Source organism: Myiozetetes cayanensis, unplaced genomic scaffold (genome assembly GCF_022539395.1).
Source record: "Myiozetetes cayanensis isolate MyiCay16 unplaced genomic scaffold, myiCay2020 scf18, whole genome shotgun sequence".
Lineage (NCBI taxonomy): Eukaryota > Metazoa > Chordata > Aves > Passeriformes > Tyrannidae > Myiozetetes > Myiozetetes cayanensis.
Window position 1 is genome coordinate 6705845 of NW_026087389.1, and position 19632 is coordinate 6725476.

The 19632-nt window shown below is 44.4% G+C and overlaps 1 protein-coding gene across 4 annotated transcripts in view; it reads left to right on the top strand.

Moving 5' to 3' along the window:
- Positions 1–19632, top strand: part of ADAMTS9 (ADAM metallopeptidase with thrombospondin type 1 motif 9) — an 80159-nt gene that overhangs the window by 47449 nt on the left and 13078 nt on the right. For all 4 annotated transcript variants that reach the window (XR_007628678.1, XM_050312868.1, XM_050312870.1 and 1 more), the window contains 2 exons: positions 10098–10265; positions 14371–14544. Coding sequence is in view for 3 of the 4 variants with exons in the window: in XM_050312868.1 (XP_050168825.1) it covers positions 10098–10265; positions 14371–14544 (342 nt within the window). In the remaining variant the exon portion in view is untranslated. The remainder of the gene's footprint in view (positions 1–10097; positions 10266–14370; positions 14545–19632) is intronic.

Genomic DNA, 19632 nt, shown 5'->3' on the forward strand with positions numbered 1-19632 from the left:
CACAGCACCCTGATTCTTCAGTTGGATGATTCATTTGGGCTTCACCATGCTGGGACAGTGATCATTTGACTTTGAACTGTGTAAATCAGGTGGGTGGGGTTTTAGATTGCTTTTTTCCTAAAAAGTATTATAATTTTAAGAGTAGTCGGATTTGTCAAGTACTTGTCACTCTTGGGTATCTAAAGTTTGAGCTGCTGATGCAATGGTTGTGTGGCTCTTTGTGCCTGCAGAACAGCAGTGTGTCCTTCCCAGCTTCTGCCATAGGCAGAGGTGCTGGTATCATCATAGTCTTTGAGGGCCTTTTGCTCTAATGAAGAATTGGAAGCTTAGTGTAAAATAATTAGAATATTAGCTGGCTGAGCTCCAAACTCTGTTGTGGATGTCAATTCAGGTTTGGGCTAGGACAGCATTGCTGTATCCCCTTGGCAGCAAGCTGGTGGCATTGATGGCTTTGCAGGGCTCTTAGGCTGCACTCAGAGACATGGTAGCAGCAAAGGAGCTCTGAGCTGGGTGGGAAGTAGGAGAACTGCCTGGCCAACATCTGTGTCAGGCAGCTGGCACTCAGGAATTTTAATCTTAACATTGGTGTCAGTGGAAACTTCAGGTTATTTGTGTTTAATTCTGTCAACGCCCAAACACGTTGTTTACAAAATGCCTTCCCCATGCAGCTGGCTGAAAATAGGCTGTTCAACAGCAATATTCTCCGTGTCGTTATTCTGATAATGTTCTTAGCAGGCAGGATGTCAGCTCTTGCTGAGACAGAAGTGATAACCAGGGACAGATTTGGTTGCAAGTGTATATAACTCTGCTGTTCTCTTCCTCTCTTCTGCAGAAAATGAATTTGCTGTGACAGCAGCACTACTGAGCTGCTGTGTGATTCTTTACACATGTTTTGCAATAACAAAGCCATCCTTGAAAATGAAGTGATAGGCACACTAAACTCTCCAGTCACTCAGTGATTCATATTGGTTTCTCTGTCCTTCATTCATACGATGAAGGTTTGGTCTCCAAGACTGTGACAGCAAGTCAGTATTTCCCTGTAGTGCCAGGTATTATCAGAAAACTAATAAAAACTCTCCTACCCTTGTAGCCTGTGGGGAAAGGACAAATGTTGCTGCAGCAGAGGAAGGCTGCACATATAGCCCCAGCACCCATAACCCAGGCAGAGGGATGCAGTGGGTGACTTGCATGCCTTCAGAAGGCAAGTAGAAACAGATTTAATAAAGCTGATCCTGACCAAAATGAGAGGTTGGTAGCCCATGGACATCCCCAGACATCTGTCTGAAGCTGTCTCTGTCTCAGAGTTGTTTACTCTGTGCTTAGGCTGGCCCACCAAGGCTGTTGTCCCTCTTGGGTTCCTGGCTGCCTCCCTCTAGGATCTCGCAGACCGACTGACTCCAGGGACTGCCGGTTCGCTGTGCTGATAAAAGGCAAGAAGTTGTCTGCTTTGGTTCCCTGGTCAAAAATAGGCCTTTGACAGTGCAGCCCTCTCTGGTTTTGTTTATAAAAGCAAACCAGAGCCTTTCCTGTACTCCCTGCAGTGTGACACTCATCCAGAGCATCCCACCACCAGTGCCCAGCTTCAGCCAACCTCCAAAACTGCACATCCCTGGGCCATAAATGGGAATTCACCAATTTGCTGCATTGTGCCCTTCTCAGAGCTTGTTCCAGAGGGTAAATGCAGTTGGGGTTTTTGTGTGAAGTGTTTGGCTGTTGCTCCTCTGAGACTCATGCATCTCTTTCCTCATCTCAGTGCCTGCTGTTCCTGTTAAGGCTCAGACCCAGAGCTCATGGCTCCAACCCAGTCACAGGTGGGTGAAGCCAGTGATACACAGCTGCCTAGTAGAGGAACATCACTTTATTCCTCTCTTGCTGGCCTAAAATCTCCCATTTTTATTTTCCTTTCCATTTTTATTTTCCTGCCTTCACCATCTTTCGTTGATACTTTCATTGATCTCCTTAAAAAGAACTGTATAGGTGTACTTTTGCTATCAGTTCTCTGTCTCCTGTTTGCAAATTTTGATGCTCCATGAGCAGGAAAACAACCATGGAATCCTGTCTGCTAACCTGCAGGTGAGGGACCACCCTGGGACACCGGGTGCTTAACACTGAGCCAGCCCTGTGGTGATTTTCTGGATCCACCCTTCACAGGACTGATTTCCTGCAACTTAAAGCTCAGCTGTTGCAATCCAAACTCCTCCCTTGAAAGCCCCTATTGGCCCTTGCACCCCTTGTCATCTGACCTGGTGATTAAATCCAGGGTCTTTTAGTCTGATGGAGAAGTAAAAGGACTGGGCAGCAGTGTCCTCTCTAACTGACTAAATGCTGGGAAATGAGCTGCAGAGAATCTCATCTGCTCTCCTTCATTAGCCTCTCCTGTTGCTACTGCCAGGATAGACGTGAGCTGGGCCAGTGGTCAGAAGCAGGAAGGTTATTTTCTTGAAAATCTTCTCTTCCCTCCGCCCCCAGATGGTGCATCTTTTGCCTAAGTTCCTCAGTGCACATTCCCACTTGGAACAGGTAACTCCATTAGTATTCACTGATCTTTCTTACCATGTATAGTCCAACCCATGCTTCTGTCCTAACACTGTAAAATGCTTCTCTCCTCCCAGAGAAGTGCAGTGGCTGTTTGGCTGCACTCAGTGTGCCTCTGTGCCTTTTTACACCTCCTCTTACGCGTTTTCTCACTCAATGGTCATTTTCTAGGCTGTGCATGGCTGGCCTGAACTCAAGCAAGCGGTGGGGCTGCTGTTCAGCAATGACTGGCTTCAGTCTCTATGTCATGGGTGGCCCATCTGTGGCTGCTGGCTCCATAAAGCCTGCGGACCTCTACCTGCACATCTGCACACGCTCACACACAGGAGAAATATGTAAAGTGGCAATTGCTGGGAATATTTGTCTCCCAAAGCCCTGGCTCTGAGTGCAGGAATCGCAGTGTGTTAGACTGCAGGGGACACTTTGGAGCAGTAACACTCTTTCAAGGATGAGCTGTGAAGTTGAGCGTCTTCAGGCAGATCCCTGAGCTGGGCGTTGAGAAATCTGTGTGCAGTGCTACCCATTTTCCAGAGTCATGCTGCATACCCCTCACTGCAATAATTGTTGTTGCTCAGATGCTAGGGATTTAGAAACAAGGATGTGTAATGACGGGGGACACCAAGCACAAAGAGATTTACTGTTTCTAACTTTCCTTGTGACTGATTTGTGCAGTTATTAAGGGAAAAAATGGTGTAGTCAGTCCTGTTCCAAAGGCACCTAATTTTCTATTCATGTTTTAATTTTACTAGCTCACAGGGGAGGTGAGTGAGCCAGCAGCATGGATGAAAATCTGTCTGATGCCCAAGACTGTATGCAGGCTGACAGTATCCCTGGTGCATTAAGCCAAGATTTTTCCTTATAAAACTGGGGAGCAAGCAGCAGCCCCGTGCTCCTGCAACCCCCCCGGTGTGATGCACACCTGTGAAATAGGGATAATGATCCTTGGAGAGCTCTTTGCTTTGTGTTTCACTCCATCCGACATGGAGAAATCCTATTCCTGAATGGAACACCTAAATGGCATTTTAATACAACTGTTCACTAAAAATATGAAGTGTCAGTTAGCCGAGGCACCTTGCTGCTTCAATTGGTACTATCCTAAAAGCGCCACAGCATGGAAAATAGGCTTCATCAGTGCCTTCCACATCCCATTATACTGATGTCCTTGGGTAGCTCACACATCTAATTTGAGGAAATGCCATCTAACACCTCCCTCCCTGGAGAGACCTGCAGTGGCAGTAAGGGAGCTTTTGGTTTTTTTGTTGTCCAAGATGAATAGTGTGGAGCAGGGCAGGGATGCAGCTTTTAGGGCAGCTCTGTGTGCTCACAGCGCTGATGATTTCTGTACCTGGTGAAGTCTGTGTGTATGGTGTAGCAACAGGGCAGGGGGAGAAGGTGCTACTTACTAGGTGGATGCTGCAGAAGAGGAGATGCATGGCACCTCCTGCTGCAGTTACCTCTTTTTTCCCCATATATCTCGTGAGGTTTCCCAGCTCAGGGAAATTATGGTATTGACTTCGGCGCTCAGGGCTTTAAATCTTGCAGGAGTTAAAGAGGCCAAGAGCATCCTTTCTGCTGGGCAATCTGTGCTGGAGGAATGGGCTCCAAGCACTCCAGCCTCTTCCCTCTGCTGCAGCAACACATCAAGTTGGACCCCTTTCTTTGAGAAATTTTTCTTTTTCTTCCTTTTTTTTTTTTTTTAACATGTTAAGAGCCATCATCCAAGGTCACGCACCAGTCCCTGCAGCTGAGTTTGGCAGTGGGAAGGTGAAGATTTAGTGGACTGTTTCATTTCTCCCTTTGCAAATAATCACTTGGGAAGGTCTGTGCCTCTGTTCAGAGCCAAGAACAGAGCTGTGGAGGATGGAGACCCTGAGTGCACTGCAAGGATAGGTATCCAGCCTGGATGTTCCCTCTCACCTGTGCCTGGGGCAAGGAGTGATCCTCGGGGAAACTGGGGCATACCCTGCTCTTGTGCACTCCAAGGGCTGTCCTGCAGCTCCTCAAGACACTTCCATAGGGGTTCTGGACAATGCTTACAAGCATACTCTGACTACACATTCCAAAATCCCTAATGTTCATGTCTTTTTTTTTTTTTTTTTCCTTTAGTCATCCCATTTCTCTGGGTAGTCAGCATGGATTAAACATTCCCAAAGCCTCCTTCAAACTGAGGTGCGGTGCTTTAGTGTGTTCTGCTCAGGTCTCTGGTCCATTTTCCCTCCTTTGAATGTAGAGGCCCTCTCCCTTCCCTTTTAAATATACAAAAATCACATGTATTTTCTGGCCATGTACCAGCTAAAATCATGACCATACGCTCTTGGGTGTTTTAAGGTGGGGCTCCACAGTTTGTCAGGGCAGGAAAGCCAAGTTGGGTGATTCTGCACACTTGTTCCCACCCCGTGGACACGGAGTTCTCACCTTGCTGATGCAGCCCAGGTGTGAGACCACGCTACAGTGGATCGGTGGAAGGAACAGGGCTTCAAAGTAGCAATAAATATTTCCTAAACATCAAGTGCTGCACCCTTGCTTTCAGGCTGTTGCTTCTCTCACTGAAGCCAAGGGAGTTACCTGCTAAAATATGTTCCTGCTGTGAAGGTAATTTGGTTTGGATGCCACAATGCCTCTGTTGCTAGAAAGGTTCAGGCATATTAAGACTTCTAGTAAAGGTTCAGCTGGTGAGGAAGGGTCCAGGCTTTCCTTGGTGGTGTGTCTGCTGATGTCACGGGGCAGTAGTTTCTGCATCTGACAGCAGCAGTGTAAGTTGTGGTAAGAGCTGACAAGACTAATATGATGCTGAAAGGTAACTATGAGGGTGCATAGTTGGGCTCTGCTCATAGTTGGAGAAGTTTGCTGAGATCCAGGAGCACAGCCCTCATGGAAAGGGGGTGTAAAGCATTGTAGGGTGCTGTTCCTTTTCTGCTTTATCTCAGCCAGCACATGTTTTGTCTTAGATTGTTGGAAAGGATGAACCATGGCTTACTTATGAGTGCTTGCTTTCCATATAATCCTTAATGTGGGGAAATCTAAATCTACAAGGATTGATTTTAATTTCCTCCAAGAAGTTGCTCCTGGCAGAATCTGATAAAGGCATTTTTAGTCTTAATTCTTCCCAGCCCCCAGACCTGCTGTTGGTGAGCTATCGGAGCATACCTATCTTTGGGAATTCATTTGGTGATCACCACAGCTTGCATTCATTATCTCAAATACCTCCCAAATCGTCGGCTGATGCAAGGTGGGCCTGAAAAGTGGTCTGACGGCATTTTCTGAAACTTTTTACTTCTGGGGGAGAGTGTTCCCAGGTTCTTGCTGGGGATATGCCTTTCTGCCCTCTGTTGAGCTGTCCCTTCAGTGCACAGCTTACAAGGAGCAGAGTCATTCCATTTCTTCTTGATTGCTCTGTGCTGCCTCTTTCTTCTCGCCCAGGTTTTCTCATCTGTGCACAGAGCTGTGGAGTCCTTTCAGTGCTGGACTGACCTCATTCCCAGCCCTCAGCCTGGCAGTAGCACGGCCACAGCATGAGCTCCCAGTGCAGAAGAGCAGGTCATGGTCTCCTACAAGAGGCTCAGAAAGTGGCCTCAACCAACCTGAAATTTTGTACAAATTTTTAAGAGCTTTTGGGCTACATACTCTGTCTTTTTCCTGCTACCAGCCCGGTGAATCAAACAGCAGCTTTTCTATCTTAGAGAGGTCTTAATGAACAAGATGTACCCTCATCTTCCAAACGATCAGAGAAGGAAATGCAGCAAGGGTTGTTTTAAGGCAATTTGCACGTACTTGGTAAAACAGAGTAAGCGTTGTCATTCCTGAACTCTGAAACAGAAAACAAATTTTTTGTGGAAACAAAAACACAAGCTTTTCGGTGTGCTGGAGCAGAGCAAGGCATTGCAGGAGACATTTAGCATCGTGTTCTGACCTTTATGGAAACAGTTGATAGGGAAATATTTTTGTCGTATTTATTTAAACTATTTTCTTTCATTTATTTAAACTAGGCAGTATACTTATTTGAAAAAATCAGCAGCATGCCAATCTCTAGTTCTTGGCATGTTAACAACAGTAATCATGCAATAAATATAAACCCCTCAAATCTGTGCTGAATGCTTTGATCCTAATGCTCTTAGAAAAGTCCTTTTGTTTTTGTTCTCCGCGGAAAGTACCAGGTGTGACTGTGGTGGGTTTAGGAGATAATAAAGATAATAACAGGAGGAAGGTTTGGTAGAGTTTTAGTGTGATGGCTATAGTTGATTTTTTGAAATAGTATTTTCCTGTTATTTTATGTGCCACAAACATTTTGGTGGATTTTTTTATAGAAACACCACAATGTGTTGTTTTCACACCCTCCTCCACGCCTGGCTGCCCTCCCAGGTTCACCCAGGGGTGCTGTTTGCTGTTGTGCCTCAATCACAGGCTGCAAACAGCCTTTCAGAGAAACGTTTTCCCACAGGGGTGGAGGAAGAGGTGGGTGACCCATGAGTATGCCCAAGTGCACGTGATCCTTGACTCTGGGAAGCTGCTTAGTGAAAAAAATCGATACAGTACCTGACTACACCTTCAGTGCTGCATCAGAGGTGCTTCAAACCAGTAGAAGTTTTCCTGTTGACTGCAGAGAGCCTTGGATGAGGCTGGTATTCCACCTGTCTGTCCCCCGCACGTGGAAGCATTTTACATAGGGGGTGAGCGCCAGGAATCAAGAAAAAGAAAGAGAAATATGAAGGGAGTGATTTTGTCTGTTCTAGTCAAACATTTTAGGGAAATTAATGGTCCAAGCTTACCTTGCTATGGCACTGCTAATGATGGATACCTTAAGCAGCAGCAGCATCTGCAGTGATGAAGAGTCCTGATAATGAAACGAAAAGCTCCTCCAGGGTCCCAAATAGATGAGGTTGATGGTGGTATTTAGGTGTAGCACTTCTCAGACTCACATGGCACTGAGATGAAGCCCCCTATTAAATTATTCTTTGCATTTGGCTCACATATGCTTAAAATTTGCGTGCCAGATAAAGGTTGAAAATACCTGAGACGAATTAGATGGCAGTTATGAGGTAGACTCTTTGCAAAGGAATTTTCTGTCTCTGATACTTGTTACATTAGATTATCCAACCTTTCTTTTCTGTCAGTGCAAATGAGATCATAACTCAAATGTGCATGAAAGCAAACGGGGGGTTTAGATCTGAAAATGCACAGCTGCCTAACTTTGATTTATATTAAAGGCAGACATAGAAATGATTAATTCCAGCATCTTGGGAATTACATTTAAGTATTAACAAAATTAGGTAAATTATGCCTCAGCCTCTGAGTGCACCAAGGTGTTCATGCAGACTTGTTTGATCATGGGATCACAAGATAAATGTCAGAATCAGGCTCCATGCCACAGCTGAGCATTTTATAGATGGGGAATAATGATTTTGGAAATGACTAGCACCATACTATTTGTGATATCAAATATTTATCAGCCAGCTTCAGGTCCCCAGAGATGTGCTTGGATTGTTGCACAGTGTGGTTAGTCTTCCTTTAGGATAAGTAGTGGATCCAATGTATTCTTTAAATTAAGGAATGCTCTGGACTGTACCAGGTCGGGATGTGGGGCAAGACAGAGTCCTGATCAAGGCTGTAAATTTAGTCTTTAGCATTGGCTGTCATAGCAGAGTGGCACCAACCTGCAAGAAGAGCACTTACAGAGTAGCACTTGAATTTTTGCATAAGTATCAGTATTGGTGTTTAGACCAAGGACGGTAAATGCATGAAAGTATTAGAAGTTTACAACTGGGTTTGGTAAGATTTGACATTTCCTTCTTACTGACATTGACTGCCTGGGAAGAGAATAAAAAATGAACTTCAGATGAAATTTGAAGACTTATAAAAATAAGTTAACATCAGCTCGATCTTTTTTTTCTGTTGACACTAAAGGAAAAAAAAGGAAACTTATGGGTATGGGTAACTCGTGGAAGTTTTATTTTAATACAAGGGACAGCATTTCCTCTGTTTCTCAGTGCAAGATTGAATGTTCCTCGTTGGGTTTTTTGGCCTATCTTGAAATTGGATCTGGGCTCAGGAGAACTCAGTCAGCGATCCCTGCCTCTCAGAGGAGCACCATTCATGGCTCTTAACCCCTACTGATCACAAGGGAACTCAGTGATCTTTCCTTAATCTGTAACACTCTTGCAGCAGGAAAACAACCTTTTTCAGGGCATTGTTTGTACAAGCTTTTAAGCAGCAATGTCTGATTTTAGGAGTTATATCCATTTCTCTCCATGCTGGTCTGACCTTTTCCATTTAGGAGCAAGTTACTGCTCTCGCTGGTTTTTTGTGGGCTGAATGAATGGTAAGTAGGGCTGTAATATAAAATATTTACAGGTGTCAATGTATGTGCTAATTTCTATTCTAGTGGATCTTCCAGAGCTGCTACATGTATAAATTTTTTAGGTTTCAAATGTATTCATAGGCTGGGAAGAGCTTGAGCTGTAATATGTTTCTTGGGAAATATGCTGATGGAGTGGCTCTGTGTGTTTCCTCCATTTTGAAAAGAAAACAGAACATTTTATGTGGAGAGATGGTTAAAACAGTGTGTCTGCACTCGAGGACTTAACCAGTATGCTTATGACATAGCATGTAATGAAGAAATTGAAGCTGAGTCTCTGGGTGCATCATGCTGAGTAAGAGGCTTGTTCTACACGAAACTGTCATATTAAATTCTTGTCGTGATTCCAGACCCCTTTGATTCCTAAATCTTTTGGAGGAGACTAATCTGAAATCAAAGTGAAGTTGCTTGGGGTTTGCATGCCAGAAGTGGTCACATTTGAAAAAGTTCAGTGAACCTGCAGAGGGAGGTTGAAATTAGTTGCTTCACTACAAAGCTTACAGCTAACATACCTGCTGGTTTGCTTTTTGCTTTGATTCTGCAGGCTCTGCCTTCTTGCCACTTTCTGAATTGTTTTCAAAATGCATAAATCTTAAGGATGAGCATGTCCTGGTTTCGGTCTGTTTAGTTAAAAAAAAAAAATCAGTCTACAATGGTAAAACAAACACAAGCTTTAGTACCAAGGACATGGAAAGGCTGCACTTTTCTCTTCTGCCTTGTCTTTTGTGCAGCTATTTCCCTCTATGAAGGTGCAGTATCACACTTTAGCCTCCTGATTTACCAACATTTGACATCCCTTTGTACCAAGGTAAATGGAAATGGTTCCTTTTAAGTTCTTCTAAGTAGATACTGAGAGCTCCTGCCTTGATCCCTGTAAGATGACTCTGCTCCTTTGAAACCACTGGAGCAATGCCAGGAATCCAGCCTGTTAGCCCTGCTGAAATGTCAGCTGCTTTCTCTTGTTTTGATATTGGCATTTTTGGGGGCTCTGACCAAGAATACCGTGGAATATTAAGTGTAATTGGTAGCATTTCCAGTGGATAAATGCTGCCCTTCTGTCCCCACCTCAAGCTTTGTGTAGGCTGCCTGGGACCTGGGAAAGTGCTTTTTGGTCCAGTTGAAAGAAAGTGCCCTGGGTAACCATGGCCCCTGCATGACTGTGTAGACAGCCCTGTGAGAAAGCTGATGTGTTGTTACTTTATATTTACAGTGTTCTGTCTCCTGTGGAAGGGGCCAAAAGCACCGCAGTGTGTACTGTTTGTCAAAGGAAGGGAGACATGTAGAAGAAGAGTATTGCAAACACCTTGCTAAGCCCAACGTGCAAAAGAAATGCAGAGGGGGCAGATGTCCGAAGTGGAAAGCAGGAGACTGGGGACAGGTGAGACACATTGTGTACCCTTTTGCACCCTTTGATATTCTTCCTCCCTCAAATTGGTTAGAATTTGGTCTTCTGATCACTTCTATCCTCTTGAATTATTAAAGGATAAAAGTTTTGGCCTGGATCCTGGTGTAAAATAGTGTAGCTTCATGGACAGCAGTGGAGTAGCTCTGATTTGTACCAGCTGAAAACATGGAAACTTGCTTTTGGTGTCTACCTGAAAGTAAATTCCTTATTGTATATTTTAAGTTTCTGCTAGAAACATCATTAGTATATAATATGAAAGAGAACCTACTATTTATTCATGGTTTTAATATCATTATGCAAATATCACATCTCGAGCAAAATCTTCCTTAGTTTTGAGAAATCTGAAACTAGTTTATTGTCAGCTTCCTGAGAAAGCTTAAAGAATAATCAGAGCTGTTCATTAAAACTGCTTTTCACTCCCTTTGTTTCTTAACAAACTCATCACTTGATTTTCCTCATTAAAAAGTCAGACAGTGATGTATAGAGCAGAGTCTGCTGGAAATGAGTAAGTGCTTGGAGTTATTAAGCATCTTGCTTGCTGAAAGCACACCTTGAGTCCTTGTTTTCGTGAAAATAATGTCTTTGTCATCACCTTGAATCTGCTGCATCACATTTTTATCTCTGAACCTTGCTTTTCCCTCTACCTCATTAGTGTGCTAATCAGCGGAATTATTGAAAATCCCAGACTAAATGAACTGTTAACTTGTAAAACATCGTGTTCCCTTGCACTCTGTCTTCCAAATTAAGGTAGAAAACACCAGTTCTTGCTATATGCAAGTTCCCTCAAAGACAAACCATTAACATTGCTGCAGACACACATGCAAATGTTAGGACTGGGACAGCGTGCTGTTATTTAATGTACACTATTAAAAAAGACAATAAACACATTGAAGTTTTCAGACTCCTATATTTTTTCTCATGCTTACCTTTGAATTCGTAGGATAAGAGTTATTTGCTGTTAAGTGGATAAAGTCCTAAGTAAGCGTTCATTCAGAATGGAGGTTTAGTTACTGAGGTCTGGGTTCTTTACCTGAGGAATGGCTGGGAGCATCCAGCCTGTGAAATCCACAGTGCTGCTCCCATATTGGAAATTAAGTCAATATTATTGCTGTTATTACCTGCAGGACTGAAACCTTAATTTTATACAGGAGCTGGACTGAAATGAAAGGACATTAGATAGTCTTGTCATATCTGATTTGCACCTTATTTAAAGTGACTGCTCCTGAAAGCAGTTTTTTACAGCTAATAATTGTAAACATAATAACATGATGGTCGGTCGATTGCATTAAAATACACTAATATTAATTGATAACAGTGTTTTAAAATTCCCAGCATTCCACTGCGTGATAGTAGTTAATTTTATGCAAGTGGAGAAAGAAACTCAAATTAATAGGAGAAGGTGATTTATGGCCTGAGGTAATCTCTCATGACTGGGCAATTAAGGAATATTTGTATGCTAATGATAAGGCTAAGAATAGGCATTTCCAGGAGTAGCACCTCAGCCCGGGTCCCTGATGCTGGATGTGCTCAGCCAGCCAGCATCTTGCTTGGGGAAAAAAATGAAGGGATAGAAAATACTTATTCTACAGTATCAAACTGGGCTTTTTAAAGCCACATGAAATGCTGTGACACGGATCTCTGAGCCTCACTGGCGCTGGCAGCATTTCTTTGTATGTGACAGATGAAGAGTTGGGGCTGTCAGAGGTTTGGAGCACTGGCTGTGGGTCCCTGGCTATTGCAAGGCTTTGCCAAAGATTTAATGCCTTAGACCCGAGCTGGATTTAGGTGCTGAATTTCTCATTAAGACTATAAAACAGATAGGGGTTCAACGCTCTGAATATCCAGGAGATCAGGGTATAAATGGACAAAGAAACTCCCTGTCACCTTCCCTGTCACCAGTGCCACTGTCGCAAATAGGAGCCGTGATCAGTTTGCACTTAGATATTATCAAAAAATATAAAGCTTTCTGAAGGTCTAATTGCCTCAGAAAGATAATCCCTAGGCTGAGCTGCTGTGAGCTGGCTGCCTTTTCTCCTCGGTGTATCAGCGAAATTCTGCATGAGAACTAAGCCAAGGTTTTCCCATAAAAATGCATCTTTGTTTTGCCATGTATGCACAGGACCTGTTGCATTGTACCTTTAGGATCTTTTTTCCTTTGCCTTTTGGGAAAAGGAATTATTCAGAAAATCAGGATTAAAAGATACAGGAAGGGCTAAAAATTAATCCCAGTCAGACACCGACTATGCTGATGCTCTGCTCTCAGATTTTTTTTCTCTTTGCATGTTTTGTATTCAGAGCGTAGTTAATTCTTTTCTAGATTGTTATGGACTCACCTCCCTGCAGCAAAGGATTTTTAATATATCCATAATAATCAGAAGGGAAGGAAAAAGGCTTTTCCTCCAAGTTTTAAATGTGCCTGTGTCTGCACTGAAATGTCAGATTTAATGTGTTTGCTTCTCCTAAGTGATATCAATTATGGCCATTTACCTTTCAGTTAGCAAAAATACCAATATTTATTCTGCTCTCTGGTATTTACATATTTCAGTTACACGCTGAAATCCAGCCTTGTCTAAAAACACCTTGTCTAAGAACACCAGGTAATGATTCTGTCACAGCACAGGGACCAACCTCCCTCTCTCCAAACCCGAGTGTCACACACAGCACAGGCCACAGTAGAAGAGCCACAGTGTCACTTGTGCTCCTCTATCCTAACGTACCCAGGCATGTGCTTTTTAGGTTGATGATAAATGCAAGCTAAAAGGCATTTTGGAGCGTGGTAGGCATCCTGGTGTATATGTTTCTCCAAGTTTATGGCCATTATTCAGTTTAGTGTCCCCTATGGAATGCGTAGGACAAACAGCGCTGTTAATCCCAGCACAGCATATGGGAAGCGTTTGCATCACCGGTGACAAGAAATCCCACTGCTGCTTTCAAAAAGCTACACAAGGATACTCCCACCTTCTTAGAAATGTCAGAAACCAGAGGAATATTCACAGTCAGCTTTTCTTTGGTCCTCTTGGCTTTATGGGGCATTAGGATAGTAAAGCAAACAGCATTATGGAGGAACACTCTGCAGAAGAGGGAATTGCTTCCCCATTAGGCACCGATTAATTCCCTGCTTTAAGAGGAGGTTTTATTGGTATTGCAATAACAGGCTGGGAACTTGTTTTCTTAGTTCCTGATATATTAATAAGGTTGCTTATATTAGTTGTTAATTCAGCTGTGTTTTAAATGCATACCTTTGATTATTACATGCTTTCTTCTGTAAATGCAAATTCTCTTTATTTCAAATCTACATTATATAGTGCTCTAACCAGAAAGAATCTGTGTCAGAGGGATGTTAAGTACTGCTAAACATATTAGTGTGCAGTCACAACACTAAGAAATGTTGTGTGGAAGAAAAAATAAGCTGTTAAAAAGGATTGTAGTATAGATACTAATTTGAAGATGTCTGAGAAACAGAATAATTCAGGCATTTCTTGCTGTGCCTGGAAGTTGGGAGTTGAGAAAAACTCCACAGTGTAATGGAGGAAATATGAAATGCAGTTAATTTCAAAAAGACATTTATTTTCACAAACTAACATTATTCCCTGCCTTGTGTGCATGTTCATGTTTAGATGCTTGCTGGAAGAAATCCGAGCTATATCACAACTTTCCCATTCTATTGCTACAGACTTTCTTCTATACAATCCAAGTTTGCTTTCCATTAAAGTCCAGTCTGTTTGTGGCATTTGATGTATTTTGAACTATTACTTTTTTGAGCGAGTGCCTGAGCTGCCTCTGGCGTGTCGTGATGGTTTAGCAGTGCCGCTGTCTCCAGAGGATTTTGCAATAAAAATCCTGGCCGGGGAAGTCCTGACCCCAATGAAGCCAGCAGCGAAAAATTCCCGCTGGCTTCAGCGGAGCAGGGATTTCAGCCTGCCTGCAATAATTTCCCCCTCGTGCAATGAAAAAAGCCTCACCTGGAAGTGTGACAGAGCATCGCTGCTGTCGAGCCCAGAGCAGAGGGGTGAACCCCACGAAGTTACCGTGACGGGTGTGAAGGGCACCGACACTCACCTCCTGTCCTTCCCTCCAGTGCTCCGTGTCCTGTGGCCGGGGTGTCCAGCGCCGCGCCGTGCACTGCCACAGCGGCACCCCGAAGGCAGCCGAGGATGCCGAGTGTGACCCAGCCAGCCGTCCCCCTCCACAGCGGGACTGTCACCTCCCCGAGTGCCCCACGCACCGCTGGGCAGCTGGCGAGTGGCAGCCGGTAAGCAGGGACCCCCCTTCACCCATCCCTGGGGTCACGGCACTTGTGCTCTCAAGCGTGGGGTGATGCTGGTCGAGGAGGCCGGGGATCGCTGCTGGAGGGCCAGGGTGTTGGGGGGTGCAAGCTGGGCTTGCCAAAACAAAAAAAGAAAAAAAAAAAGAGCAGAGGGAACGCTCATGCGTGCTGGCTGGAAGGGGGAGAGGAGAAATACCTCGGTGGGGTTAATTTATTGCTTCATGCTGCCCTGTGTTTGGCTGGGACCTATGCAAATATTGAGCAGGTTTTGGGTAGGGCGGATTTGGGTCTGTTCCCAGAGGCAGAGCCCTGCCGTGCTGCTGCAGCTTGAGCTCCCTGCCTGTAGGTTTGGAGGAAACAGGGAACAGTGGTAATTCCCATTTTCCTGTCCCATCACCCCATCTTTTTCTGATGTCCCTCTCCTTTCACTGAGCTCCCAGTCCATGCACTTTTGTCAAGCCATGAGCAGTGCTGAGATGGGGTCTCCCAAGGGACACAGTGCTTTCCTGAGTGACCAGGATCAGTCCCCAGGAAAAACAACCCTTTAGGCTGGATCAGGGGAGCAGCGGGGGCTCAACCCTTCACCCTTGGAACAGCAAAGGTCTCACTGACTTTGGAGGTGGATGATCAGATCCTGGTCACCTGGAATCCTGCAGTGCACAATTCCAGGGAGCAGGAGATGTATTAATCAACCAGGGACCCAGCATTCCTTGTCAGTTATAGTGCTTTTATAGTGCTCCTGCATGGGCCAGAGAGGTCTTGAAGGGGGATAAAATTGTTTCAGATCCCTTTGCCATCAGGATGGTGTAAAGAGGCCATGGTGTGAAGGAAAGCAGAGCCCCCTACTCCAGTAACAAGGGATGGAGAGGAGCCATCGGCTTCCTGCTCAGAGCTTTGGTGTTTGCAGACACTTCCAGAGCCTTTATGGTGTCAATAAAAAGAAGAAAGAAAAAAGGGAAGACTTTAGAAAAAGCAAATTTGATGAGAGAAAAAGCAGCTCACACATGCAGAGGCTGTGCAACTTTTCCTCTACAGCAAGAAAAAATTCCAGGCTAAGGCAGTGTTTGCTTTACTCTCATCTCTCCTTCCCCACAAGCTTCAAGTTTAGCTTCATTTCCCCAGTCTCAGCAGTGCTGGGAAGTTGGGTTTATAATCCTGTGTAACCTGGCCACAAGTACAGGAGGCCAGAGGGGACTGTGCCCTTTCCCAGCTGCCAGGGAGCCAAGGTGTGATGGGAAGCAGCAGGAGGCAAAGCTGAGCTGGCCACGCAGTGGTACCCAATGGAAACATCCCAGCCTGAAGAAGAAATGTAGGAATGACTGAGGAGGCTCCAGCAAATTCCTTGCAATGAACTTTTGGTTTTACAGAGCCCACTAATTTCTTCAACTAATAAATTTACAGGCAGCAAAGTAGGTCACCAAACAGCATGCAGTGCTAGTCCTTGCCTAGTGGTGCAATTAGCCCTGAAGAGCCACGGCTCCTGCCCCAGGCTTTCATAGGATCATAGGATCATTAAGGTTTCAAAACACCTCCAGGATCATCAAGTCCAACTTTCAACCACATTTTTCCCTCTCTCCCTTATTTTTGCAACTTTTCAAACCAGTGGTGAGAGGCCCCTGTCTGCTTCCACCCTGCCAAGCCCTTGGTGAGAGGTGAATGTTGATGTTTTCCTAAGTTTTCCAGGGCTCCCCCAGTTGCACTGGGGAAATTTTTAACATATTATGGAGATATTTTTTTCCCCAGAAGAGCTTTACTAGGGGGATGGGCTGAAAGTTTCCTCACCCATAAGTAACCATTAATAGGAAAACACCGGAGATGCCCAATGTGAGCTCACCCCTTTGGCTGACTCCAGGCAGTTCTTCTTTAGAGCTCTTCTTATTTTGTTCTGATGTACCCAGTGAAAAAAAGGAATAGCCCCTTCTTCCCAGCCTAAGTACTGTCTGTGTGTTATTTACAGTGAGGAGGCACAGATTGCATTAGTATTCCCTGAGCAGGGAGCAGCAATGAAATCCCTAATTGACATGAAAGCTAGGATGTAAAATAACATCCCAGTGCTGTCTTGTTCTTGATTTCTTATCTTTAAAGAGAATCTGTCAAGAGGTTTTGGTGGTGTTGTGTTATTTTGTTCCTTTTTGTTGTTATTTAGAAAAAAGTTGGTCTTGGGAATGTGAAGGAATAGGGAACGTATTGGAAACCCTTTATGGATCTGTTGCTATATCACCATTAATTACCTGTTCTCAGTGCCCACACTGGGGAAAAGAAAGTCAATAGAAAGAGCCTTGCTAATGTCAAAGTGAAACTCAGACCAGAGTCATGAAAGGAAAGAGAAAATTGGGAGAGAGAAGGGTTTTTTCTTCGAGATGAGCCTCTGTGGAAGGACAATGCATGGTTCTCGAAGCTGCAATGCAATTCTTGAATCTTTGACATTTGCCATTTGGGGTGAAATTATGCCATCCTTGCCTGATCTGAATTGCAGAGTTACCCAAGGCATGTTCCAAGTGTTCATGGCATGGGGATTTCATTTCTTCTCTGTGTCAGATGGTGATTTAAAAAAAAAAGAAGAAAACAATGAATGCTTTTGCAAAGCAATGCCTCTGGGGTTATTTTAATTATTGTTATTACTCTTCTAAAACAGTTGCAGAAGTGCTTGAAACGGTCCTTAATTTGGACTGCCAGGAAAATAGTTCAGAATTTGGGAAATGAGGCGCAAGAGACAAATATTGTCAAATGCCTGACCTGTTTTTTAGCTTTTGCTATCAATAGCTGTTATACCCTGGCCCCACTGTTTTTATGTGAGATTTAAATCAGTCTTGAACATGAGATTTCATACAAAATCTATCACTGTATTGAAAGGAATAATAGCCTTTCCATGCTAGCTGGACTGTCTGCTTTCTACATGAATAGTGTTTTATAACCTTGGGGTGGCTGATTGGAACCTCTGCAGTGTTTCTCTTTGATTTAGTTTACGACAGCCTCACTGTCTTTGAGCCACATTTAGTATTTCAGTGGGATTATTTTAATTGCTAGTTACCCCTAAAAAATACAAATAATCAAACTTTAATTTACTGATTATGACAAAATGCACAGAGCTGGCTCAGGTTTATTTGGCCACACAACTGTTATTTGCAGAGAAACCCAAAGCAGGCTGGCATGTGCTTGAGAGTGTCAATCTCTCATCAGCAAGTAATGACTTTAAACGAGGAGAGGATGGGCTTTTGATGTGCTGTAAACAAGGATGGGCTTTGATGTGATAGCTCTTCAAGGCCAAAGTCAGAAGATGCATAGAGATTGTTCACTCCCTTAAAATTAAGCCTGAGCCAATGAACTTTGCAAATTTAGCCCTAAATATACATTAAGGAGAGGAGACAAAATCAGCCTTTCTTCCCACTCCTTGCCAGGTGCCTCCTTTGGCCATCAGCAGCCGAGGGCTGGAACCGTTCACCCTGTGCTGGTGACCCCTTGCTGAGCTGGCAAATGCAAATCAAAGCCGAGGGGAGCTTTGAGCATCCCGTGGCCCCACTCCCACTGTGCTAGAGAGTCCCTCACTAGGGAGGAGCAGGAAGGTCGGGGTTCAGGCTGCTCCAAAAGGTGCCTGGAGAGCGCTCAGGGAAGCTGCACCTTCCAGATGGAGCGCGAGTGATGCCACACGCAATGACCCCCTTTCAGTTTTTAGTTATGTAATAGAGACATGATCAGAGATGGGCAAATACAGCACAGTTTGTTTGCTTTCTGGGGAAATCACACTCCAGCAGATTCCTCCACCCCCTGTAGGATCGCCATGTTTCAGCAAAGACCTAAAAGGAGCTTCCACTCCAAGGACTCAAAGCAAGAGAGTAAATAAGGTTGAAAGCACACAGAGCCCTTGGGGTCTTTTGGCAGACTGTGGATTTTGCAATGTTGACTGTTGCCTAAGAGCTCCTAAGTTATTCTTTTGGAATAAATGCTTCTTTGTGGGGCTGCCTTTCCTTCCCCATTGCTCTCCGCTTTGCCCCAGTGCTAAATATTTACACCCAACATGATGTTGCGACTCTCCTGGTTTGCTGCTCCTGCCATGGACTGATCTGATTTTTCAGATGTTCTCATGTAATTTACAATCTTGGTTCTGACAGCTAATTACAGAAACAGGGCTCTGACAATGCCTGCATTTTGCAATTAGCTGAACCCACTAAGATCTCGCTAATTGTGGGCCAGCCAGGAGAGCAGGAGCTGCTTCAGGGAGGCTGGAGACCATGTTTAGAGGGTGAAACTCTAAATAGATTAAACTGGCACAGTCCTCCAAGCCTAGGTGACTTCAAACAAGGCTTCTGTACAGATAGGGATGGTCTGATTGAATGTTTTATCCTTTTCCTTAGGGGAAGACATTTCCTACATGTTCTATAAAATGATTATTTTCATGCGTTGTTCTCCTTGTTAATCCAGTTAGTTGAAAGTGTTAGAAGTCCATTACAGGCAATAACTTTAAGAAAATAGGTTTTTATCCAGACAGCTGCTCCTACGCTGATTTATTTTGTTTTATGTGTATTTTTTTTAAGATGCTCTCCAAGCACAGCCTCACAGCTGGGCTGGTTTTTCCAAGATGAGGAAGAACTGAGTCCTTAAAGACTCCAGAAGGCCCTGGGGAGCAGTTGTGCTTGGCTGGCATGGGTTGCTCTTAATATCAGGCAGGGCAATGTTTAAAAGCAAATAAACCCACAGGTCTGCCTCCACTGCAGTGGCTGCAGAGTTGTGTTCAAGGCCAGGCTGGATGAAGCTCTGAGCAACCTGATCTAGTGGAAGGTGTCCCTGCCCATGGCAGTATCTTCCAACCCAAAAGACTCCAGGATGATTCTTTGTGCCCCCACTCCATGCCAGGGCAGGGCATTGCTGCTCGCCTGCTGATGGGGACTGGGGAAGGGGCTGACCCAACACCAGCCACTGCCAAAGGTGTAGCAGTGTGTCTTTTGGAAGGGGGATGGTTGAGTTATCATTCTTCATACCTCAGTTTCTTCTCTCTCCTTACATCTTTGGTTTGGGTTAGTACCTCCAGAAGTCAGGACCAGTTTGTCACTGGATGATCCTGCAGCACCTGGCACA